Source organism: Neofelis nebulosa, chromosome 3 (genome assembly GCF_028018385.1).
Source record: "Neofelis nebulosa isolate mNeoNeb1 chromosome 3, mNeoNeb1.pri, whole genome shotgun sequence".
In the NCBI taxonomy this organism is placed as follows: Eukaryota; Metazoa; Chordata; class Mammalia; order Carnivora; family Felidae; genus Neofelis; species Neofelis nebulosa.
This window is the reverse complement of record NC_080784.1, coordinates 33,379,466-33,405,763: the sequence shown is the minus strand read 5'-3', so window position 1 is coordinate 33,405,763 and position 26,298 is coordinate 33,379,466. Positions and strand designations below refer to the sequence as shown.

Below are 26,298 nucleotides of genomic sequence, written 5' to 3'. Positions count from 1 at the left end.
TCTACAAACAGTATTTACTATTATACAAATAATAGCTGCTAAAAGATTCTAGGATACGTACTTTAGATAAGAAACGTAGCCTAATTTTTTATCTACCCATTCATTATCTATAGAAGGTCAAGAAAATTGTAAAGTGCCAGCCTTTCTAAATGTCAGGAAGAGGAAGAGAGTTACTTTTGGAGAGGATCTAAGCCCTGAGGTGTTTGATGAGTCTTTGCCAGCAAATACTCCGTTGCGTAAAGGAGGAACACCTGTTCGCAAAAAGGATTTGAGTAATGTCAGTCCCCTGCCACTCGAGCAATCGCCAGTTCCTGCACAGTTATCACAACCAGATTTTGATGACAAGGGGGAGAATCTTGTAAGTGTGAAAAGCGTGGAGCAAACTTCTTTATATTTTCATCAGACCTCACCTGTTTTGTGTGAACAGTAATTATGCTTTGAAATCATGAAATGGACTAGATGATGTGTCGGTATAATTTAATGCACTTGTATAGGTAGGTTCCCCGCCCCCCCCCACCGCCCTGCCCCACCCCATCCTGTGCTCATCCCGACAAGTGCATGGGTTATTCCCTGCTGTCTCCTACTTGCAGGGTTCCTTGTACATAGAATGTTTTGTGGAGCTGAAATACTGTGGACTGTAGGATGTACCATTGCTTTATGTATCACCAGGAGAGAAGGCTAGACCGTAAGCTCTGACACCCCATGAATTTGTAAGATGCGCTCAGATTTCAGAGGAGGAAAGGTGGGAAAGAGCACCAGTCTTAGAACTGATATGCTGTAAATATACACTTGTTTCCTTAAGATGAATTTCTGTAGGGAGAATTACTGGATGAAAGAAGAGGAATGCGTTTCACCTTTTTGATACATATTGGTGAACATCCAGAAAGTGTACCAGTCTGGACTCAATAGCAGTATAAATGGTTTTATGTTGCCATACTTTGTAAACCCTGGGTATTAACTGTACTTTTTTTTAATAGCTTAATGGAAAAAGATGACTTGAAAACTTCTAGTTTTTACTAGTGAGGTTTGAACATTTTTCATACGTTTGTGAGCCATTTGAATTTCTTCTCTAGATAATTGCCTATTACCATCATTCGTTCTCTCCCTGGCCTATTGCACTTTGAAATAAGAATATTCCACTCTCAGCTAAGATGGAGTCAAAGGGACCTAATTTATGTTTTCATGAGAAACAACTAAAAGAAAAACCCCCCGGAAAACACACAAAACAGTGGTTCTCAGACATTGAACATCAGGAAGCATAGGATAGTAATCCCTGAGAGTGGGTAACAAGTGAGGCAAGCTGTACGAGAGCCCCAGTTTACTGCCTGGGCTGGACTGCCAGGCCACTGCACAGGACGGGCTTACCTTGGCGGAGCCTGGTGGTCTCCGTGAGTTGAGGGGATGGGAGTTAGGGTCTGGGAAAGTGTAGGAGGCTAGAGCTTATGGCAGAGTACCAGAGAGGAGAGAGCTGCACAGAGAGCCCTAGAGATCTGCAAAGGGTCTCACTTGAATCTGTAGCTGAGCACTGGTCACCATGAACTTGTAAGTAAACTGCCCGAGGCCAGGGAAATGACTACCCAGATGGAACAGAGGGAACAATCCCTAGGGTTCACAGAGGGGCAGTAGTAGTGTTCCCACCAACCTGAGTGGTAGAAAAACCTTATAATTCACAGCACATCAGACACTCAGGAGAGCATTGCCTCACTAGAACAGAATTAGATTAAAAGCCTAGCAGAGTTTAAAAGCTTTGAAAGGATACCACTTTTCTCCAAGTAACTTGACTGCATTGTCTAACAAAGCTCAAGAATAGCAAAACTATCCAGTGTCAAACAGTGTTACATTCAAAATGTCTGACATTCAATTAAAAACTAATAGACGTGTAAGAAAAGGTGCCCCCATAATAAAGAGGAAAATCAATCAATAAAAGTAGACCCGGAAATTACACATATGGTAGAATTTATAGACGGAGGCATTGAAAGTTTTTTTAACCTATCTTTCCTATGTTCAAGGAGGTGCAGGAAAGATTGAGCTTGTTGAGAACATGAAATATAGAAAAGATCCAACTTGAACTCTGAAAATTATATTCTCTGGGAAGAAAATTAGGTTGAATGAGATTAATAGCACATTAGAGACTGCAAAAGAAAAGATTACCAAACTTAAAGATACAACAATAGAAATTATTCTGCATGAAAGAATAGAAATGACTGAGCAAAAGTGAGCAGTTGGTAAGCTGGGACAACTTTAGGTGGCATAATATACATGTAATTAGAGTCCCAAAGGAGAGGAGAGATCAGACAGAACAGGAAAAAAAAAAAAGTTTGAAACATAATGATGGAAAATTTTCCAATTTGATAAAATGATAAACTCACAGATCCTGAAGTCTAGCAAATTCCCAGCACAGGAAACACGGAATAGTACGCAAAGACACATCATTGCTTAGAATCAGTGATATATGGCCTGCAAGGAACCAGAGTAAAAAGACACATGACATAAAAAACAACAACAATATGAGAGACAGCAGAACTCTCATTAGAAACTGTGCAAGCCAGAAGACAACACAGCAGCATCTTTTGAAGACGTACTTAATTACTTGGAGCAAAAAGCCAAATAACAGCAACAACAAAAACTTGTCCACCTAGAATTCTGTATCCAGTGAAACTATATTTCAAAACAAAGGTGAAGAACAGGCTTTTTCAGACATATGGAAGCCAAGAGAATTCATTACTGTAGCAGGGTAGCATTAGAAGAAATGTTACGGGAAGTCCCTTCATCAGGAAGAGAATGGTTTCAGATGGAAATCTAGCAAAGGAACGAAGAGCATTGAAAATGCTATAAACACGTGGGTGAATGTAGCACACTTTAATCTCTATAAAAAATTGTTTAAGGCAAGAATAACTAGTGTATCGTTTGGTTTATAACCTAGTTAGTGAAATATACAACAAAAGTAACATGGTATGGAAGCTGGGAGGGGTTTTTAACCTGTACGCAAAGTGGTGTAAGTTAAAGATGAATGCTGTAAACCCTAAACAACAAACAAAACAACAACAAAAATGTATGGGATGCACCTAAAGCAGGCTTAGAGGGGAATAAAGCCTGTATTTCAACATAAAGAGACAAATCGGTGATCTCAACTTCCACTTTAGGAAACTGACAAAAGCAATTAAAGACAAAGTAAGCAGAAGGACTTAATAAAGATAAATGCAGAACTCAGTGAAGTAAAAAAAGAAAAGCAATAGAGAAAAGTCATTGAAATAAAAAGATTATGCTTTAAAACAATAATATGAGTAAACTTGTGATCAGACTGTTCAGGGAAAAGGGAAGATACTCCAACTACCAATATAAGGAATGAGCGGTGACTATACATTCTAACAGGTATTATTAGAAGGTTCATACAGATAAAAGGATAATCAGGAAGTATTATGAAAAACTTACTGCCAATAAATTCAACAATTTAGATAAACTAGACCTATTTCTTGAAAAACACAAACTACCCAGTCTCACTTGAGAAGAAATCCCTTACCTCATCCTCCCTATATCAACTGAAGAAATTGCAGTTGTAGTCAGAACCTTTCCACGTAGAAAACTGTGTGTCCAGATGATTTTGCTACTGAATTCTACCAGACACTTAAGGAAGACCTCATTTTGCAGACTCTTTTCAAACAAATTGAGGTGGGAGTAATTCCCAGTTCATTAATGTCAGCATTAACCTGACACCGTAGTCAGACATTATCTTTTTATTTTTGATTTTTTCAGTTTTCAGAATTTTTAAGAACAACTATTTAAAAACACTAGTTACAACTCCATGAATTAAATGTGTATTCATTAAAGGTAAACATTCCATTCTTTTTTTTTCCTTTTAAATATGTATTTCATAATCATTTTTAAGAACACTATAATCCAGTATCCTCATGAACGTAATACTTAGAGATACTACATCATGACCAAGTGAGATTTAACCCAGAGATGCAAAGTTGGTTTAATATTTGAAAAACAAGCTGTAATGCACCATATTAAACTAAGAAAAGCCATATGGTCATTTCTGGGGAAAACAAAAAAACCCTCTATGCCAAACTAATGATTAAAGACAAGTTTCTTCAAAGTCACAAGTTTTTTTCTATGAGAAACCAACAGCTACCATCATACTAGCAATGTGGGTCTGCATTTATAGTGCCATTTTCTCTGAATTTCCCCTGAATAATATTGAAATGTTAGGTTGTGTTTATTAATGGAATGCCCTATTTGTTTTAAAGTTAGGATGTGTGATTTTAAATAAACCAAAGAGTAACTTGTTAGTGGATCATTATGGCTACTTTCACTTAATGTTTTATTTTTATTTGTTGGATTGTAGTTAATAAACTTAGTTTCATTAAAGATTGATAAATATTATATAATATGTGTTTATATCCAATATCTTTGCTTTGATTTTTTCTCCTTTATTGGTTACTCATCTTTATGCTTATTACAATTCCACCTACAAAAATAAGTCCTTATTTTCTTTTGGGCACATACGTCCACTGAATTTAAGGATGTCTGATTTCTGCTCTTGTTTTTCTTTGTTCAGGAAAACATAGAACCTCTTCAGGTGTCATTTGCCGTTCTGAGTCCTCTTAATAGGTCTTCAATCTCTGAGACTCTTTCAGGTAGTAACTTTTTTTTTAATCTTAGAATCATACAAGTGTCATTTTCAGTATGTGTCAATATGAAACCAAATCTCCTTAATCCCTTTTAAAATTTTTATTTTTATTATAATCATGTTTGGTTTAAAAAACCAAATAGTATTGGGGCACCTGGGTGGCTCAGTCGGTTAAGCATCTGACTTCGGCTCAGGTCACGATCCCACGGTTTGTGAGTTCGAGCCCCATGTTGGGCTCTGTGCTGACAGCTCAGGGCCTGGAGCCTGCTTCTGATTCTGTGTCTCCCTCTCTCTCTGCCCCTCCCCTGCTTGTGCTCTGTCTCTCCAAAAAAATAAAGAAATAAACATTAAAAAAATAAAAAAAGTAGGGGCGCCTGGGTGGCGCAGTCGGTTAAGCGTCCGACTTCAACCAGGTCACGATCTCGCGGTCCGTGAGTTCGAGCCCCGCGTCAGGCTCTGGGCTGATGGCTCGGAGCCTGGAGCCTGTTTCTGATTCTGTGTCTCCCTCTCTCTCTGCCCCTCCCCCGTTCATGCTCTGTCTCTCTCTGTCCCAAAAATAAATAAAAAACGTTGAAAAAAAAATTTTTTTTAAAAAAAAATAAATAAAAAAAATAAATAGTACAGAAAAGCTTATAAGAAGCCTCTTGACCATCCAAGTCTCATACCTTTTAATCACCCACATTGAACCTCCATAGATAGGTAGTGCCATTTTTCAAGTCACTGCAGGCAGTGGAGTTGCCCTCTCAAGTCTTAATTATCAGTAGTAGGCTCCTTTTGTTGAGTGATCCGGATCGTATGGGTCTTTTTTCAGTATCCAGACCTGTTCACCAACATTAACTTGGCCTTTTGGACACATGCACTTTTTAAGGTCTCTGGCTTTTTTATGATCATGATAAGGCAAACCGGGACTTAGATGACAAATGTTATGGGAAAAGCACTTAGGATGGGAACCATTATTCGTGTCTCTCCCCCTTGATCAAAGTCCTTTAGTGGCTTCTCATTAGCTAGACAACACGAACCAGGTTCATTGGTGCAGAATCCAAGACCTGTAGTGCGAACTTAGAGCTAAGCTTGGAAGCATAGTCTATCATATTCTAAAGACTGTGTGCTCTTTAACACACATTATACTTCCTTTCATTTACACCATTAAAAGTGGTCAAATGAAAAATTACTTGAATTTTGTAAACTACAATAGTTATTTTCAGGATCATCTTAATGCCCTTCATTGCAATTTTATTGTACAAAATGTAGCTTGGGATAAATGGATGCCATCAGTGAAAATATGGTATTTCCTATAATATGATTTAATCTGTTATCTTAGGGTAATATGCTGTCTCTGTGGAAAGTGGTGACGGTTTCTGGGTGTTGAGGGAACTTAAAATTTTAAAGCATGTTTTTGAATCTCAAAATTTATTCTTGGTAATTATTTATGCTTAGATACTATGTTATGCTAAAAGCAAAGGTGGGTATCCATAAGAGTACCCAGTGTATCCAGAAAATTACGGCTCTTACGACTTTTTGTTTAGCTACCCTAATTTTGCTTGTGTCTTACTCATCAGGCATTGATACCTTTAGTTCTTCAAATAACCATGAGAAAACAGCCTCCCATAAAGTTGGTAGAATCACACGGGCCTCTAACCGAAGAAGTGTAAGTGTTTGTATTTGGCATAGTATATTTGTTTTTAAATCTTACTATAGATTTTTTGTTTTTATGGTCAAATTACTATGGGTAAAATCTTGATTTGATTGCAGTCATTCACAGTTAGTACCTACGTAGCATATCACCACGGTAATGGCTCTTTTTCTGACTTGATTTTAATTTTATTAGAAGAAAAATACGGTAAAACAAGATGCTATCAGAATTTGTGTTATGTGGAAGGTAATCTGTTTGGAATGTGTTATGTGGAAGGTAATCTGTTTGGAATGTGTTATGTGGAAGGTAATCTGTTTGGATCTGTGTGGTGTTACGAATTTTATTGAGGTACACAGTGGAGAAGAGTAGCTTGTAAATAACAGAGCCAGAAAATGGCATAATTATACCTTTTTACAAAAATATTTCATTTTGGTTTTTAACACTGGGTTTTAACACTTTCTAGTAGGAGCAGAACTCCCATTGAATGTGTGTCTTTTCCTATTTTATTATATAATTAGATAAAGTTGGATTTTTATTTAAATTCATAAATATATAATATTACCATTATAGGGCTTTTCGCTGGTACTGTTGGGTGATAAAGCCAGAATTCAAATTTAGATCATCTAAATGCATCTTTCCCCTCGTAACTCAACAGCAGTTAGCTGCTAAATTGTAGATGCTTAATACATATTTGGTAAATAGGTAAATCAACTAATCTTAAACTTTTTTTCCTCCTTAAGGGGCAGAATGCATATGCTTCTTTGGGTCTGTGTTTAATAAGATCAGAAATTGGTAATTCCTATTCTCCCCCATGCGAGTTTAAGCTGGTTAAAATACTTCTAATGGAATTTGTGAATTAAGAGGAACTGGGATATAAAACGGTAGTAGTAGTGTGGGAGGAAAAATAAATGCGGAAAACGTATCAAAATGTAACTGCTTTATGGTTATCCCTACTTTAAATTTTTTTATAGCAGTTGATCGCTTTTGCAGAAGAGGAGGTTTGCAACTTACTTCATACAGAAGCTCAGCCCTGTAAAGAAAAGAAAATCAATAGGAGGAAATCTCAGGAAAGCAAGCACACGGAAAGAGTGCGTCCTAAAAAGAACCAAGTAAGTGTGTGTTTAAAGACATAAGAGTAGAACTGGTACGTTTCTTTGTTGTATGGTTAGGAAAGCATGGAAAGAAATTTTTTTCCAGTTAACATTGGACCGAGAGTATTAAAATCATCACAGAATAGAAAGGACCATAAGCAATTATGTACTCAGGTATAATTACCCGAGGACCGTTTTTGTGTCTTCGTCGTTGTGTTACGTGCATTGGCCCAGTAAAACGCTGGCACTCAGATGTTAAGTTGATTTTTCCCTTTGTATCTGATCCAACCTCAGCCTTTGAGAGGATTCCTCCAATTTCTTAGACAAAGGTGAGTGGACCATCTGCCGCTTGTGTGGCTTTGCTTCTGCCAGTGGCTGGCTCAATCTCTTCCCCATGTTTAAGGAAGAATTGAGAAACTGGCTCTGTGTCTTTCTCAACACTTCAAGGCCTGTGCTGGCTCAGGTGACTTCACTGTCTCGTCAGGGATAGCGAGTGCAGCACCTTAACCCAGTCACCAGACCCGTTTCACTTGGGTGATCCGGACCTTCCTCTGCCACACCCCGCCCGCAGCTTGCTAGTACCCTTCCCACTTCCAGTAGTACATGTTCTATGTCCCGTTCCCCGACCCCCGGCTGCCGGCACATCCCGCCTCCTCATTCCCTTACTCACGTCCCTCGTCCGGTACCAGCGGTCTTCTGGCCCCTCTGTGTACCCTCTAGCAGGCAGGCATCCCGTCATCTCCTGTGTTTCCTGTTCGCCCCAAACCGCGTGAGCTGTTTCACCAGCTCTTGTCGGTAACCTCAGTTCTCTGCCCCTTTTCATTCCATTTCAACTCTGGATTAATCCATTATCCCCTCTCCCATCTAACACTGCTGCTGGAGAGACGCACACAGGTGCTCCTAAGGTAGAGTCATAGTTCCAGGTATTACCTGAGGTCTGGTGTATCATTTTCTACCTCTTCCCTTTAAGTATTTTTCCAAGATATTGAGTAGCTTAGTAAGTAAAATCTGGTACAAGCTGCCGCCTCAGCAGCGTTTGACATACTTGAGAGCGGCCTTTACAGTCTCTGTTGAAGGTTTATTTTCTTTCACCCACCCTTAGTTTGTATTCCCTAGAGTTCTACTCTTTGCCTTTCCAAATTGTATAATTTCTGGGTGATGTCCTAGGCAGCATGGTTGGTGCCTCCCAAATCTTTCTGATCTAGAAACATGTTGAGCAGCCTACTAGACTTCTCTTCTTAAACCATCCTGTAAGCACCTCCAGTATCCACTTTTTGAAAACTAAAGTAACTCGCCAATTTTCCCCCAACACCCTCCCCCTGCAAAACAGTCAGTAAACTTCCATCCCGTTCCATTCAACAAAAACTGGCTTAAACATGGCCCAAACATCTGCCATTTAGGAAAGCCAGGAAAAAACTGGAAGTTTTCCTGGCTCAGTCCCTCTTTCAGGTCACACTCCATTGAGAGATCCCCTTGCTGAAAAAAATAAACCTAAGTTCATAAATATGCATGTACATCTTATATTATTGCATCAGAAATGGATTTTCTTCATACTCTTTACAAAGCACTGTTACAAAGAATGTACGCATACTTCTTCACATAAAATCAATAGTCAGAAAGTTCAAGGAGGGTTGAGCAGTAAAGTTTGTTTCAACCCCTCTCGGGACCCCACAGAATCAAAATAACTGATAGAATCAAAAGACTCAGAATAGCAGTGAGAAGAGGAAGGAAGTGAGGAGGGATATTACCCAACAGATGACAGCCTTCAGTGAATCTCTAGAAGACAGTGGATGATGGCACACTGACAGAAGAAAGAGGTAAATTTACAGCCCAGAATGTGCTCCGAGGGAGCCAGAGAGCCATTAGGAGCCAGCTTGCCCATAGGGATCCCAGAAGACTCTGGGCCCCGTAAACAGAGTGGTGGCGAGAGTGGGAAACAGTAATGGTGACGGCCTGCACCAGTTAGCACCTCACCACCTTCTCCCTCCTTGTTCTCCCGTCTCAGAATGGAGGGAAGTCAAGCAGGTGAAAGCCCTCATTCTGGCCTTTAGATAAGGTCCAACAGTCTTGACAGCCTGCTTTTGCCCTAAAGCAAAGCCTAAGATTGACACTCCCCATTCTGCCCTGCCCCACCCCGCCCTGCCCCACCCCGCCTCGCCCTGGTTCCTAATAGAATTTCCATGCAGGAAAGAGACAGCTGGAAAGCAGAAGAAACTCAGGCCAATGTATCCTGTCTCTTCTGTAAAATCAGACAACTGAGGAGAAACAAGAGCACAAAAGACGTAATATTTAAAAGCTGAAAACCTGACCCCAGAAAGAGATGTTATTCCGGGAATGGAAGGAAACTTCCTCAAAAAAGAAAAATGTTCCCATACACTTCAGATTTAATCAAGTATCTGCATAAAACTAAGAAGGGGATGCTGTCAAAGAGGAGCAGAGGAAGAAGTATCCTTAAATATGTAAAATTTAGCTGTTGGCTAAAGACTAAACAATGAAGTTAAGGAGCGTCTCCCAAGCAAACGTTAGTGTGATTTCAAGCAATAAAGTAGTGTTAAGGAAAAGTATGGTGGTTTTTTTTTTTAATCTTTATTTTTGAGAGAGAGAAACAGAGCACGAATGGGGGAGGGGCAGAGAGAGAGAGAGAGGATCTGAAGCCGGCTCCAGGCTCCGAGCTGTCAGCACACAGCCTGACACGGGGCTCAAACTCACGGACCGTGAGATCATGCATAACCTGAGCCGGAGTCAGATGCTTAACCCACTGAGCCAAGTGCCCCTCAGTTGGCCTTTTGTTTATTTATTTTTGTGTTCAAGTTTGTTTGTTTATTTATTTATTTATTTATTTATTTATTTATTTATTTATTGTGAGCCAATTTGACAATAAATTATATTAAAAAAAAAAAAAAAGTATGTTTTCTAGTGCTAGGAATCCTCTACAGGAGGCGCCCCGGGAGACGAATGCGAGCGTTGTCCTTGGCAGAGCGATGAAAAACGTTTACACAGTGATAACGTAAATGCTATTTGTTTTCACCTAAGGGCAAAGCTTTAAGGACTTGATTGTCATGCAAGACGATGATCCAAATGTAGCTACTAGCAGAAGGTGAGAAAGTGGGTAGAGAAGGTGGAAACGAGGGCATTAACATTACAGTAGAGGGGTTAACCGTGCAGGTTCTGGAGCAGACAACCTGGGTTCTAAATTCTGGCTTGACCACTTCCCACCAGTGGAATGGCGGGAAAGATTCTTGATTTCTCTGTTGGTTTTAAAATAAAGGTAAGAACGGTACATCATCTGTGAGCTTCTTGTGTGTGTTTAATGAGTTAATACGTGTAAAATGCTTAGAACAGTGCCTGGCCATAGCAAGCACTATGGCTGTTAAAATCAAATTCAGAACCTTGTGAGGCAAAATTTGAATTGGAAGTATCAGTTTGGACTCATGTCTTTTTTCTTTTCAAAAGATTTCCTGGCAGTGAGCACCTCTGACACCTAGATTGCCCTTTCTTTTCATCTCTTTTCTCTTCCTTCCTCTCTTTCTCTGTCTCTGTCTCTGTCTCAACCTCCCTTTCTCTCTCTTTCCCTTCCTTAGTTCCTTCCTTCTTAGCAGGGGAAGGGGCAGAGAGAGAGAGAATCTTTAAGCTGGCTCCATGCCCTGCCCAGAGCTGGACTCAGGGCTTGATCCTATGACCCTGAGATCATGACCTGAGCTGAAATCAGCAGTCGAAAGCTTAACTCACTGAGCCACCCAGGCACCCCTAGATTGCCTTTTTTTAAATTTTTTTTTTTTTTCAATGTTTTTTATTTATTTTTGGGACAGAGAGAGACAGAGCATGAACGGGGGAGGGGCAGAGAGAGAGGGAGACACAGAATCGGAAACAGGCTCCAGGCTCCGAGCCATCAGCCCGGAGCCCGACGCGGGGCTCGAACTCACGGACCGCGAGATCGTGACCTGGCTGAAGTCGGACGCTTAACCGACTGCGCCACCCAGGCGCCCCTAGATTGCCTTTTTTTTCTTCACGTTTATTCATTTGTGAGAGACAGAGACAGGGCGGGAGCTGGTGGGGGGCGGGGGAGAGGTGGAGGACAGAGAGAGAGGGAGACACGGAATCTGAAGCAGGTTCCAGGCTCTGAGCTGTCAGCACAGAGCCCGACGCGGGGCTTGAACTCACGGACCATGAGATCATGACCTGAGCTGAAGTCAGACACTTAACCGACTGAGCCACCCAGGTGTCCCCCTAGATTGGCATTCCTTAATACCATTTTCAGCTAAAATTGATCAAGTGAAATGGCTGCTTTCAGATTTCTAAACAGCACTTGTAGGAAATGAGCCTGGGTCTGTACCAGTGTCCAACGAAGGAAGCTTAAACCCCTGGGGCCACGAGAAAGGACATCAGACTGTCTCAAAGGGGCTCCACTGACCAAAGGTGGGACAATGTGACTATCAGACAAAAATTGCGGTGGATTGAAACACAGACTTCAAATCTGAAAAAAACGCTTCATAATAATTAAAAAATCTCAAAAGTCACCTTGGAAGCTGTCTAGGACACCCACTCCTTTTGGTGAAAACTGGAAAATAAGTTCAGGTGAACAAATAGTTGATGAGGTAAAGTTATTTATAGGAGACTTTCTACCATTAGATAAAAACACATTCGTGAAAGTTGTTAATCATTAGATGGAAGGCTGATGGAGGGGCATAATGGGTGCATTGGACTGAATACCTGAGCCCACTGGTCAATCACAGTGTCACAGGGGAGAGAATATGGGCCTTCCAGTGCAACGAGGAAGTCTAGAAGTATCCATGAGATGCTCTTTTTAAAAAACAAAACAAAAAAAACAAAGCTGAATCTAATCAAGCCTAGATCTATCTAATGACCAATTTTTTAGGAAGTATAGGAGGTAGAGGAAACTTAAGACACCATGATTGCAGTCAACCAAATCCAGAGTTTGGCCAAGTCTACCGGACCGATGCCTCAGCTTATTCATCAAATAAATGGCAAGGGAAGAAAGAAAGAACCATAGAGTAAAAGAGTTCTGTCAACAAAGCAAATGTGTGAAGACCTTTTTGGGATCCTAATTTGAACAGTTGTAAGAAGACATTTATGGGCCAATTAGAGAAATTTGATCTCCAAGGAAATGAAATATTAGGGAAAATTGTTGTCTTTGTTCTTTGTGTTTAAGCTGTTTATTTTGAGATCATTTTAGATATTTATACTGTTGTCACAAGAATTACAGAGATCTCTCAAGTACCTTATGCCCAGTTTTCCCCAATGACAACATGTATAACTTGTGCAGTGTCACGTAGGAAAATATCAACCCAGTCAAGATACAGAGGATTTCCATCACTACAGGGATCTCTTCTTGCCATTTTGTAGTTCTGTCTACTTCCCCCATCTTGACTGGCAATTGCTAATCTGTTCTCCATGTCTGTTAGTTTGTCACTTTGGTAATGTTATGTAAATGTAATCACACTCTATGTAACTTCTTGGGACTGGCTTTGTTTTTTCAATCAGCACAATTCTCTGGAGATTTGTCCAGGTTGTTGTGCGTATGAGCCCTTTATTGCCAAATGGTAGTTGTTACTAAAAAAAAGGTAATCCTTTTGCGATATATACATACATCGTCATTACATAGTATACCTTAAACTTACATGTTTTGTGTCAGTTATGTCTTAAAAAGTTGGGGTGTGGTAAAATTGCATTGTAAAAGGAAAATGTCAACAATAAAATACAATGCTAGGTAATCAAAGACTTCACTTTATTATGGGGAAAAAAAGGGAGCTCTTATCTCTTACAGATACTATAGGATTTTCAGATGAAATGAGGTAATGTGTGGGATTTGCTTTAAAAGGATCTGAGGGAAGGGGAGTATAAATGAATCCTGATTTCTGTTAGTAATTGTTGAAGCTAGATGATGGGTACATGGGGTTCAATATACTGTTCTCTCTACCTGTTGTGTGTTTGAAATTTTCCATTATAGGAAGTTAAAAACAGCAGGAGCCTCATATTTAGAAAGATGGAGCTAGCTGTAAGAACCAAAAATGGAACCAATAAGTAAACAACAGGGATAAGGAAGTGTGTGCTTCTCATCATAAGCTTTCCTGTACAATTTGATTTGTTGCCGTGTACGTGAATTCTGTATACTTTTGATTTAAAAAAATTGTTTTAAGTTTATTTATTTGTTTTGAAGAGAAAGACAGAGACAGCGCCACTGGTGGAGGGGCAGAGAGGGTGGGGGGGGGGAGAAGGAGAATCCCAAGCAGGCTTCACAGCACTGTCATTGCAGAGCCCAGTGTGGAGCCCGAACCCACGAAACCGTGAGATCGTGACCTGAATGGAAACCAAGAGTCAGACATTTAACTGACTGAGCTACTACTCGGGCACCCTATATATACTTTTTAAATGTTTATTTTTGAGAGAGAATATCTAAAACAGGCTGTGTGCTGTTGGTGCAGAGCCCAATGCGGGGCTCGAACTCACAAACCATGGGATCCTGACTTGAGCTGAAATCAAGAGTTGGATGCTTAACTGACTGAGCCACCCAGGTGCCCCATGAATTATTGTTATTATTTTTTAATTTTTATGTATTCATTTTTATATCATTTATTGTCAAGTTAGCTAACATACAATGTATACAGTGTGCTCTTGGCTTTGGGAGTAGTTTACCGTGATTCATCACCTACAATACCCAGTGCTCCTCCTAACACATGCCTTCCTCAGTGCCCATCACCCATTTTCCCCATCCCCCCAACCCCCTACCCCATTATCCCTCGATTTGTTCTCTGTATTTAAGAGTCTCTTATGGTTTGCCTCTCTCTCAGTTTGTAACTATTTTTTTCTTTCTCTTCTCCCATGGTCTTTTGTTAAGTTTCTCAATTTCCACATATGACTGGAAACATGTGTTTCTTTCTCTGACTGACTTATTTCACTTAGCATAATACCCTCCAGTTCCATCTACGTTGTTGGAAATGGCAAGATTTCCTTTTTTTTCATTGCCAAGTAGCACTCCATTATATATATGTACATACCACATCTTTTTTTCCAAATAATGTTTAGCTTTGAAGGAGACAGAGCGTGAGCGGGGGAGGGGCAGAGAGAGAGGGAGACAGAATCTCAGGCAGGCTCCAGGCTCCAAGCTGTCAGCACAGAGCCCTACGCGGGGCTCGAACTCACAAACTGCTAGATCATGACCTGGGCCAAAGTCCGATGCTCAACTGAACTGAGCCACCCAGACGCCCCTATATACCACATCTTAACCCGTTCATCAGTGAGTGGACATTTGGACTCTTTCCATACTTTGGCTGTTGTCGATAGCGCTGCTGTAAACTTGGGGATGTGTCTGCCCCTGTGAATCAGCATTTTTGCATTCTTTGGATAAATTCCTAGTAGTGCTATTGCTGGGTCGTAGCCCATGAATTATTTTTAAATAATTTTAAAGCTACTCACAGGAAGCAACTTAAGTACCTGTGCAAATAGTAAGTTTCTGCTTCCGTGTCGAGACCTCCTTTAGTATCTGAGACGGAATACTGGTGATTCTAAAGTAAACGAAGTCACTTTGGGGGTCCATACCTTCAGTTGTCCTTTTTCTGCTTCAGGTCATAAACCATCCTGTTTGCACATTAATGTCTTCCCTAAAATTCCAGCCACAGGTGACTTCGCTGTTACCGTATAAGCAAGGCTTTTGTATTGGAGTAAAATTGAATTTTGTTACGGTTCCAGCCTCTGCAGGTAAGCTAGGCAGTGCTAGACGTGTGTCCCCGACAGAGCACAGGTGCTTTAGCCTTTAGTCCCGTCTTTGGGCGCTGCACCTCTCTTGGCCCGTGACCATGAGAAAGCTATCATCACGTGTAGCAAATTTTACGAAGTTTACCTATACCTTTTCATTCTACATTTATTCATCCATTTGTTCATACCTGTTTGTTGGGAAGTCGTTACGTGTCAGGCAGCGTTGCAGGGACTGAAGACGTTTTATGTAGACAGAGATGGCCCAAATCCTGCCAACAGGGTATTTTTTGTACCTATGAATCAGAAACTGTTCTAGAGGTCATAACCAGGTGACATTGACTGCAGCGTATTCACTGACTGTGTAGGGCCTGTGTCTGTCACACTGTAATACCAAGCATAATTTGATACTAAAAATTTTTTCCCCCGTGTCAATTCTCTTCATATCAGGAAGGAATTTAAAAGACCAAGAATGGCTGACACATAGCTCTTTTCTGTGTATGGATCAAGCCTTATTTTAACCATTTCATTTATGTTAACTCAGCGCTCACCACAGCTTTCTGTGGCTCCCGTTTTGCAGAGGAGAATGAGGTACAGAGAGGTGGGGTGACTTGGCTAAGATCATAGGGCAGGTAGGTGGCAACGTCAGGCATCCGGCACCGAAGGCCATCTGCTCTCTTTTGCAGTTCCTCTGTGGAGCCCGAGGTTTTTCTCCTGGTTTCCACATCCACTGACCAAGCTTTCATTTCCCCAACTGTCCCATGGAATGTCAACAGATGTTCCATAGAAATAAATTTTTCGTGGAAAAATAGTTAACCCGGTATTTTCCTAATGTTTATAGAGATTATTTATACTGAGGGACTTCTCAGAGAATTTAATGGTAAATATATATTGCAAATCACCAAGAGGAACATTTATCTTGTACAGTTCTAAAATTATTTTTCCATGGAATGTTTTATTTTGTTTTGTTTTTACAGGATATCTATAGATCTCTCAAGGAACATGCAGTTCTGTGCCATTTTTGTACTCTTGAATATCATCCATCACATCATTAGTTTCTATATTTTCACCCAAATGATCTTTCTTTAAATGTAAAATCGAATGTTGTCACTCCCTGAGTCACTGTGCAGTTAGCCTTCATTGTTTTCAGGCTCCTACTCATTGCATACAAGGGCCTTGTCTGCTTTGTGGAGCAGTGTTAAGCCTTCTGGAGGCCAGGGACCCATCTCAGTCCATATAGAGTCTGACATCGTGTATATGTATCAATAATAGTTACTTGCTGTTCGATGGTGAGCCCCCTAAAGACCACATCCTGTTTTTGTATCTTCTACCTAGCAAGTCATTACCTGCACAGAGTGGTTTCTCAATAAATGTTTCAATGGATTCCATTTTCTGGAAGCCTTTAATGGCTAAAAACACATTTCTTATGTTAACCTAAAGTCTGGTTCTCTCCAATATGATCGCATTGAGTGTATTTCTGTTTGCTCATAATAATCTATTATTTCAACACAGTTTGAGTTTCCCTGAGGTCTTCTCCATGTGAAGCTTTTTTTTTTTTTTTTTTAACAGAGAACATTAATTCTCACTTGCTAACATGGCAGTCAAAATTGAATTCAGTACTGCATTCTGGATATTATTAGAACAGTTTTAATTTGTATAGAAACCCATGTGTTTTCCACCAGTTATTACCATTCCTTTGTCCCTCTTCTTCTACTTATGCTTGTTAAAACCCATCTTATTTTTGACCTATTCATTTTTTTAATGTTTTTTTTATTATTTATTTTGAGAGAGATAGCAAGTCAGGGAGGGGCAGAGAGAGGAGGAGACAGAATCCCAAGCAGGCTCCACACTGTCAGTGCAGAGTCTAACATGGGGCTCGAACTCATGAAGTATGAGTTCGTGACCTGAGCCAAAACCAAGAGTAGGACTTTAAACCGATGGAGCCACCCAGGCACCCCTTGACCTATTCATTTTAATCTTGATTATTAATGTTTGAAGCAGCTCAGCCAGCTTTGTGTTATCTTTCACTTTTACGTAACCTTTATGTACATAACTATTGTTTCTTCATCTAAACGTGTGAGCAGAAAACAGCCCCTCATAGGTTCTAGTAGATAAGTCATTCTAGGCTAATCCTGAGTCATCCTAACGATAGCCTAGCTACACCTATCTCCTGTCTTAAGTCTGTCAATTCTAGAGCATCTAATCCAGAACTTACTTGGGCAAATGTTTTATGGAAACGTAGACCGTTAGTTATCATATAGTTTGTAAATTGAGTTCTTTATATTTTATTTGACTTTGTGTAAGCTACCGAGCCCTCCATGCCTGACTCAGATTTCTAAAATTTTCAACGGAATAACTGGTCTCAAGTTTTTCTGTACAAATTAAAGGCTCAAAATTGTATACGGCGTGACATCTTTCTCAATTACTGCGCCTTAATACATCTTCACAGGCTTTAAAAAGTTGCAGAAAGAAGAAAGCAAAGGGAAAGAAAAGTATTCAAAAGTCTTTATACGGGGAAAGAGACATCGCTTCCAAGAAGCCGCTCCTAAGCCCTATTCCCGAGCTGCCTGAGGTCTCGGAGATGACGCCTTCCGCCCCAGGCGCCGGAACGATGCGTTCAGGTATCTTGTTCTTTTCCTGTTTAGGTTTTATCCTCTCTACCACCTTGTCCCCCTTTTCCCGTTCACTGTGTAAAGAGCATACAAATAAAAATAGCAACTTTCCCAGCGATTTTAAAAATCACTGTCTTTGTCAGTCATCAGATATGTGTAGCCTGCATTCCATTTGCAGCGTACCTGTAGGATTTATAATAGCTTCAAGGATGAATAAGGTATATGCCACCCTAAGACTGTTGGCTTCTGCCTACTTCGGAACTTCAGGAAAGCACAGAAGTTAAACGGACACAGCTACCTCCAGCCCCAGCTCCTTGATGTGGTACATCCTGGGTCAGGGGTTGGCAACCCTACCTCTTTTTAATCTGGCCTGATGCTGCTCATCCTTTAAGATTTAGCCGTGCTGGCTGCTTTTCCAGGAAAGCTCTTTGTTCGCATTACACCTTTACCATCTAGCGTATAATGTTCTGTCTGCCTCCCGCTCCTGCAAATTGCGGTCTCCTTGAGACGGAAAACTAAGTCTTATTTTCATTGTATCTCCAGTTCCTGTCAGGAGTTTTCCCAAAGATGTTTAAATAATGACTGTTAGTATAGGTTTTCTGTCTAGAATCTTATTAGATCATTTCTTTTTACATTTTTTTTTTTCAACATTTTTTATTTATTTTTGGGACAGAGAGAGACAGAGCATGAACGGGAGAGGGGCAGAGAGAGAGGGAGACACAGAATCAGAAACAGGCTCCAGGCTCCGAGCCATCAGCCCAGAGCCTGACGCGGGGCTCGAACTCACGGACCGCGAGATCGTGACCTGGCTGAAGTCGGACGCTCAACCGACTGCGCCACCCAGGCGCCCCTAGATCATTTCTTTTTAAAAATACCTGAAGCGTTTTTTTTTTTTTTTGTCTATAACCAGTGGTTTCATGTGTTGAAAGGGTTTAAAGCAAATCTTCCCTCCCTCCCTGTCCCTTTTTCCCTGCCCCTTTCTCTCTCTTCCTCCCTCCCCCGCCTTTCTTCTCCAGTCTGTCAGTTTCATGAAAAAATACATCAACCTCAACTTTTAAAGTTGTAGAAAGAGCCCAACTGACATGATTTGGTTGCTACCGAGTGGACCCTACGATAATCTCTAGCTTCTGTGACCTGATGTTGAGTACCCATGTCCTGGATACATACCTTTTCAAATTGAAATACTTTTAGCTTTTTGGCTCGGCTGACGTTTTATAGATACTAACAGTTTTGAGTTTCGTTTAAAACATTTTTTAACATTCATTTGGCTGGCCAATTAAAACCCTTACTCCCTGAGATAACAAGAGAGATGGCATCCAATAGTACTGAAGTTTAGAACACCGAAAGCCTGAATTTATTTCGGCTGTGTTCCATAGCTTTAAAACCTTGATGATGTTTTTTCCACCTGTGTGATGTGTAACCCAATGCGCCAAAAATGCAGGACACCCTCCACTTGGGATATGTTCCTGGAGGATGACTTTTAGTCGCACTGAGGTGGAAGGCAGAATGCTGTAACAAACATAGCTCTATTTGAGAGTACGGTGCAGTTTTTATTAATTTTTTAACACAGGGCATAAGACCTGAGTGTCTTTAAAAGTACCCTTCTAGCTAAATCCTCAACGCTCCCCAAATTCCAAGTTTTCTTTTCCCTCTCTTTCAAGGGAAACATTACTAGAAAAGTTTCAGAAGCATGGCGGTGCCCGTTTTCAGTAATTCATTTTTCGGGCAATGGGAAACATGGCTGCCTCATGCTAATTGACCTTGTAGTGTGGAAAGCACATTAGAATAGAGGAAGCGATTTGAGATACACTTCTCATTTTCATGGTCTGAGGTCATGTACTTTATTCACTCACGTATTAAATACATATTTTCTTAACCTGTGGCTTGGGGAAGAACTGAAAGAGAAAGAGCTTGATGCCAAATGGGGGCAGGTACAGTGTCGCATTTGTAGGTCTTGCTAGTTTTGAAAGCTTAAAACACAGAATACAGTATGGCACCTGTTTGATTTGTCAACATTTATTTCCACTGTTACTTTTTCCTGAGATGTAAACTTATTTCCACATCCCTAGATGATTTCGACTCCAGTGGTGAACTTCAAGAAGCAAAGCTTCCTCAAAGGAAGCCTCAGAAGCCAGATTTGCAGATGAGTCAAGGTTTTAATAAGTACGATCTGTCTGCACTCGGCAGCTCTTACACCAAACGTTCCTCGCTGCTTATTAACGCTACTTTAGAGCAAGATTTAGATATAAATACCGTAGAAGCTAGTAAACATAAAACTCTTCCAAGAGCGGAAATTAAGTCAGAAAGTGAAAATGACCTGAAAGCTGGCTCTGAGAATGAGAGCAGTCGTGTTTCCTGTGATTCTGTGACCGCAAAGGTCCCGGCATCCGATGATGCGGGATCCAGTATTATCCTGCCGTCCCGGGAATTGGCTGCCGCTGGCCAAAATGTGGAAAACCTTTTTCAGATCTTTAAAATTTCAGAAGATGTGAACATAAAGTATGAAAAGCAGGATGACCCTGTTATAGCTCCAGAAGGGAAACCGCCGACCACACGTGTAATGCCTGGCTTACAAAAAGACGTCTTCCTTGACAATATGAAAGAAAGTACAAATCCGAGTGAGGGTTCGGGAAGCAGCTGCCCAGAGAGTGAAAGCACTGGTACGAACGGGGGAGGAAAGAAGCATAGAAGACGCTCTATGTGTTACTCTGGTGGCCAGAGTTTCGATTCGGAAAAAAACGGGAATCCCAAACCTCCCTACCTGGTGAGCAGCCCTGTAGAAATTGATTTAGAAAATTCTGAACTCTATAAAGATTTATCCGACTCCATAGAGCAGACCTTTCAGAGAACAAGTAGGGAAACAAAAGTAAGACGGAGCACCAGGCTGCAGAAGGATCTGGAAGAGGAAGGGCTCGTCTGGATCTCACTTCCATTTCCTTCCGCTTCCTGCACTTCCCAAAGAATGAAAAGGAGAACAATATGCACAGTGGACAGCAGAGGCCTTGAAAGCGTGGCCCTCTGTAAAGACCCCAGGTCTTCTGGACACACCCTGAGCACGGCACCCCCCGTGTCGGGTAAAGACAGGGAGGGCTTGGCCGCCAGTGCGGCCAGTTTACCTGGGAGGAGGAGGAAGAGCTTGTGGACGTCCGCACCCGTGAACGTGAAAGGTCCCATTCTGGCAAAATGCTGCAAGAGAAGAAGCTCTCTCCCCCAGAGCGGAGAGAGCTCTCTAAGGGACGTCCAAGGAGTCGGGCACGTCGGGAACTAAAGCGGTAACTGGCATTTCCTGAAGAACGTTCGGGGCCGCAGAGAAGGTAAACCCCCCCAGCCACCCCATGCTCAGAACATTTCTTTCACCCCGCCTCTCCTCCCCTGTTCAGAGTTTCAAATAAAATCATTTGACTTGAACCTCTCTGTAAGTAGAAGTAAGTGGGATTTCTTCATTCAAAAAGAAAACATTCTCTTAAATCTGTTCTTCTCTCCCCAAATAGCACGTTTGCTGAAGGTTTCTCTCTAGTACGTGTTGACTGAAGCTTTGGAGTCTCTGTTGGGAAACAAAATTTGTCTCTTGAAATTGACTCATTGTGTCTAGATGAGAAGACCTGAAAAAACAGATTGATAGGATAAATGGAATTTTATGAAAATTGAAGGGTGATACAAGGTTAAGAACTGCCAGGAAATGAGAAAAGATGTGTTTTTAAACTGTTGCGGAAAAAGCTGGCTAAAAATCTTTATCCATTAGGGAAGATGGAAATCATAAGACTTTTTTGTTGGTTTAAAATTAAGAAGCTTTAATGACTTGCTTCATCTATCTCAAATGAATATTTTTATATTAATAGGTTAAAATCAAAATTGGAAAATTCATTTAGTAACCAGAATATTACAAGTCAAACATTATAAACTGAGTATATAGTCTATAAATAACTAAGGTGAAAATATTTTGTCTTTCAAACAAGATTCTTATATGCCCTGTGGGGCGGGAGGTGCAGGATTGGTTTTTGGGGAAAACAGAGCAGTGTAGTTGAATCATCCTCCAGATCATTCCAATTAGTCACATTTAGGATTTATTCCAAGAAATCCCAAATTAGTAATTTGGTATTTAATTCATGCTTCTCCATTAAAAAAAATTTTTTTTTTTTTTTTTTTTTTAAATCTAGAAATTTCCTACGAAAGGGCCTTGCAAAATTTGTTTACTAACATGAAGCATGGTGGGAGGTGGCCGATTTCTTTTTTAACGTGGTGTTTTGCCAGCAGTTTTCTGCATTTCACGATGTCGAGTACCATCCCTGGTCTCGGATTCTCCAGTTAAATTTCAGCAGTATCCTCCGCTGTTTTGATGACAGCAGTTTGAAAATCTAAATTGCTATATATCTGGACTTTGGGAGTGCGCATAAATCATTGTATCGTTAAACAATTGTCTTTGAAATCCTCTAAATCATTAAACTCTCCCTCTCCATGATAGCAGAAACATGTTAACAAATAGAGCGCTCTATAAATAACACAACAGGGAAGAAAGCTCCCGCTGAGTGCCCATTTCCCCTGCCTTAGATACAGACTATTTGTTACCTTCTTGGCACCAATAGGTCTGGAACTCCTGCTGCTAAAGACTAAATGTATTTTACATTAACACTCAAAGTGATCCCCAATTTCTTCTGCTAAAGGGTGGATTGTTTAAAAAATTCTTTTATCTTTACACATAAATTATTTATGGGCTTTCCCCCCTCCCCCCCATTATAGTTCGGTATGGTTGGCAAATCTCTACCAGTGAAAACAAACCAAAAAATACGAAAACAAAAACAAAAAATCTACTTACTGCTTATGAAGCTTTTCGGTCTTGGTAATTTAAAAAAAAAAAAAAAAACTTTCAGAACCATACGACGTGAAGGGTTTTTAAAAACTTGTTCTCCTTTGTCGAATGTGAAGGCTATAAAACTACCGATTGTTATTTTCTCCTTTTTACTGTAGGTATGATCTCTGTTGTATTTGAATTTGAAGAACTTCACATGCTTTGTTTTATTTCTCAAAGTGTGCTAATGATCTGTGGCGGGTTTTGGCTTGAGTTTTCAAATGTAAAATTCTCGTTTTGTAGCATCTCCATTTAAAAATGTACATACTTTACAAGTTTTGTTGGTTTCAGAATGTTTCAGCGTAACTGTTTTGTTGATATTTGTAAATAACAAAGAGGAAGTTTTCCTAACAAAGAAGAGGTCTGAGAAACCAAAGCAATTTGGACATGATCTTATCCACTGTCTCATTTGTAGCCTGCATTTTGTGAGGAGTTAATCATTTCAAATTAAGTATTTGTTCCCGCTTGCTTGTTTTTAGCTATTTCTTTCATTAATGGCTAAATCAGAAACAGGGCTTCCTTCAGTAGTTTGTCCTTGCCTTGTCTTTTACTGCAGTAACCCTTGACATTTTGGCTTAAAAAGTCCGTGAATCTTTCCCTGCTGCTGTAGATCCTTGTTTGTTCCAGAAGATGGCAGCATGACATCTGGATACATTACCTTTAAAGCCCAGGCAGCCCTTCATTGTTGTTGCGGGTGTTTCTCTTTAACTGTTATTTTCCCTCATTCTTATCACGAGAGTACTATGTGTCTAGTGAAGAAAGTAGAGAACTGTACACAATTAAATACTGTTCATTCCCCTGGTGCAAGCATCCTACAGCCACACCTTCCTCTTCCCAGCTTTCTGTGTAAACACCCTTAACAACTGGCCTGTAAGGCTTCCAGATCTTTGCCTGTGTAAACACGAGTATAGGTTTTGTTGTTTTCCGATGGGCTCGCTGTACTGTGCCATTCTGCAGCTGAATTTCGTATTCAACAAAATACCCAGTACACTTCGGTGTTAGTACAGGAGGTCCTTAGCTCTCCTTCAGTTGTATCTTCTGAATATCTAGTATTTAGTTAGCCGTCTGCTTCCTAAAGGATGCTAGTTGTCTCCACTTTATCGTTACTGAAAATAATGCCACAGTGGGCTTGTGTGAAAACGTCCATAAGGTAAATTCCTTGAAATTAAAACCAAATGGGCATCAAGTTACGTCCTGTAGTTCATACCTGATAAAGTCCTTTTATAAGGATTTTGGCATCGACCCTTACCTTCTGTTAGACTCTTCTCCTACCACTTTGCTTCCATTTTCTCTCGCTGCCCCCACTGGCACGTAAGCTGTGGCATTGAGGGTGAGGAGTGCCTCATTCATGCTTCAGATTGAAAGAACTTTTTTTTTTATGTTTATTTTATTTTTGAGAAAGAGAGAGAAGAAGACACAGAATCTGAAGCAGGCTGTAGGCTCTGAGCTATCAGCACAGAGCCCGACGCGCGGCTGCAACCCACGAACTGTGAGATCATGACCTGAGCCGAAGTCAGACGCTTAACCAACTGGGCTACCCAGGCACCCCGAAGGAATTTTTTTTGAAGCCAGGTTTATTGACGTGTAATTAACTGTAGTAACCTGCAGTGAAGCTTACCTTTTTTAAATGCACAGTTTGAATGTTGGCAAATTCATGCTGTCATATAACCGCTACCAAAGTAACGGTACGCTTCCATCACCCAAGAAGACTTCCTCTTACCTCTTTGTGGTCAGTCCTCCTCCCTCAACCCCTTATCGGATTTCTGTCCTTTGTCTAGTTTTGCTTTTTCCACACTGTCCTATAAATGGATAGAAGAGTTCTCTCCTTTTGGATCTGTCCTTTTGGAAATTTAGCAGAATGCTTTAGATGTTCATCCATGTTTGATGTCCCAAGTACTTGATTCCTGTTTAATGCTAAGTACTATTGTTTAATGGATGTACCGAGTTTCTTTACTCATTCACCAGTCAGTGGGTATTTTTGCATTGTTTGGTTTTAGACTATTACAAATAAAGCTGCTGTAAACATTCACATGTGGATTTTTTTTTTTTTTTATAGACATGTTTTCATTCCTCTTGGGTAAATACCTAGGAGTGGGGATTCCTGGCATGTATGGTTGGGATATGTTTAACATTTTGAGAAACAGCCAGGCTTTTCCACAGTGGCTGCACCTCTGTGTATTCTCACCTGTAGCACGGTTGGTGCTCTGCATTTTCACCAGCACCTGATGTCGCCTGCCGTTTCCATTTAAGGCCTTCCGATATCTGCGCAGTAGTGGCTCGTTGTGGTCTTGATGTATATTTCCCTAACGACTAGTCATGTAGAACATCCCTTTTTGGGCTTATTTGCCATCCTTATATCCTCTTTAGTGAAGTATCTATTCACATTTCTTGCCCACCTTTTTTTTTTTGTAGCTGTTGATGTTTTCCTATTGAGTGAAAGAGTTCTGTGTATATTTGGATACAGATTCTTTATTGGCTATGTGTCTTGCAAATATTTTTTTCCCCTCTCCGTGTCTTGCTTGTCTTTATTTTCTTAGCAGTGCCTTTTAACTTTGGTGTAATCTAAGTTAGCAGTTGTTTTTTTTTTTTTCTTTAATGGCGCATGCTTTTTGCGTTTTATGTAAGAAATCTTTGCCTAATTTAAGAACGCAGGGATTTTCTTTAATTTTTTTCTAGAAGTTTTACAGTTTTAGCTCTCAGGAATTAGATCCACTTTAATTTTTGTATAGCGTGTAAGGTGAGGGGTTTTTTTGTTTCATTTTTTTTTTTAATTTTTTTTCATGTTTATTTATTTTTGAGAGAGAGAGAGAGAGACAGAGCATGAACAGGGCAGGGGCAGAGAGAGAGGGAGACACAGAATCCAAAGCAGGCTCCAGGCTCTGAGCCGTCAGCCCAGAGCCCGACACGGGGCTCGAACTCATGAACCACAAGATCATGACCTGAGCCGAAGTCGGATGCTTAACCAACCGACTGAGCCACCCAGGCGCCCCTGTTTCATTTTGTTTTTAATGGAAATTATTAACCATTTGTTGAAAAGATTATGCATTCTTCGTTGTACTTCAGTGACACTTTTGTTAAAATTGGTTGACCTTATATGTGCAGATCTATTTCTGGACCTTACTCTGTTCCATTGATCTGTGCGTCTGTTCTAAAACCAACATCACAACATCTTGATTACTATGGAAAGCTTTTTATGTTTGTGTCTCTTAACTATGTTTTTTTGTGGGGTTTTTTGGTTTGTTTTGTTTTTGTTTTTGTTTTTGTCATAGTTTATGTTTCAAGTTCTTTTGGTGAGGGAGGCCAGTAGAAGCAAAAGATTGACCTACCAATTCTACCTGTAGCCTACAATTATACCCAGACCTGCAATATCATTTGGAGCAAAGAATCCATAATAAGCTATCAGAAATGAAACCAACTTCCTTGAGTCCGTATACATTCATCCCAGTGTTCTTGCAAACTAGTTTGCTACTGTTCATGATTCAAGATGGCCACCCTGAACCACTGTGAGACTTAGTCATTGAGAAAGCATTCTTTTTGAACACTACCGTATAAAATCAGCCAGAAAACAGAGTGGAATTAAAATAAGGGTCAAAAACGTTTGCTAAAAATTATTAAATTATACGTCTGATTCATTTCTTCTCATAAATAAGGATTTTACTAAGTTTGGCTTTCGTATAAAAACTGTCACTACCCTTACACTTGAGAATTATTTCGTAACTTGGGAAGATTTCCCTGCAGCACCTCACCCCAGGTAGGCAGATTGTAGATTCAGT

General features: G+C 40.4%; 1 protein-coding gene across 4 annotated transcripts in view; it reads left to right on the top strand.

Moving 5' to 3' along the window:
• The window catches only part of CDCA2 (cell division cycle associated 2), a 52,251-nt gene extending 27,697 nt beyond the window's left edge, over positions 1–24,554 (top strand). For all 4 annotated transcript variants that reach the window (XM_058720278.1, XM_058720279.1, XM_058720277.1 and 1 more), the window contains 6 exons: positions 114–358; positions 4,562–4,640; positions 6,193–6,281; positions 7,238–7,375; positions 17,517–17,688; positions 19,749–24,554. In XM_058720278.1, the coding sequence (XP_058576261.1) occupies positions 114–358; positions 4,562–4,640; positions 6,193–6,281; positions 7,238–7,375; positions 17,517–17,688; positions 19,749–20,947 (1,922 nt within the window). In that variant the 3' untranslated portion in view covers positions 20,948–24,554. The remainder of the gene's footprint in view (positions 1–113; positions 359–4,561; positions 4,641–6,192; positions 6,282–7,237; positions 7,376–17,516; positions 17,689–19,748) is intronic.
• The last annotated feature ends 1,744 nt before the right edge of the window (positions 24,555–26,298 follow it).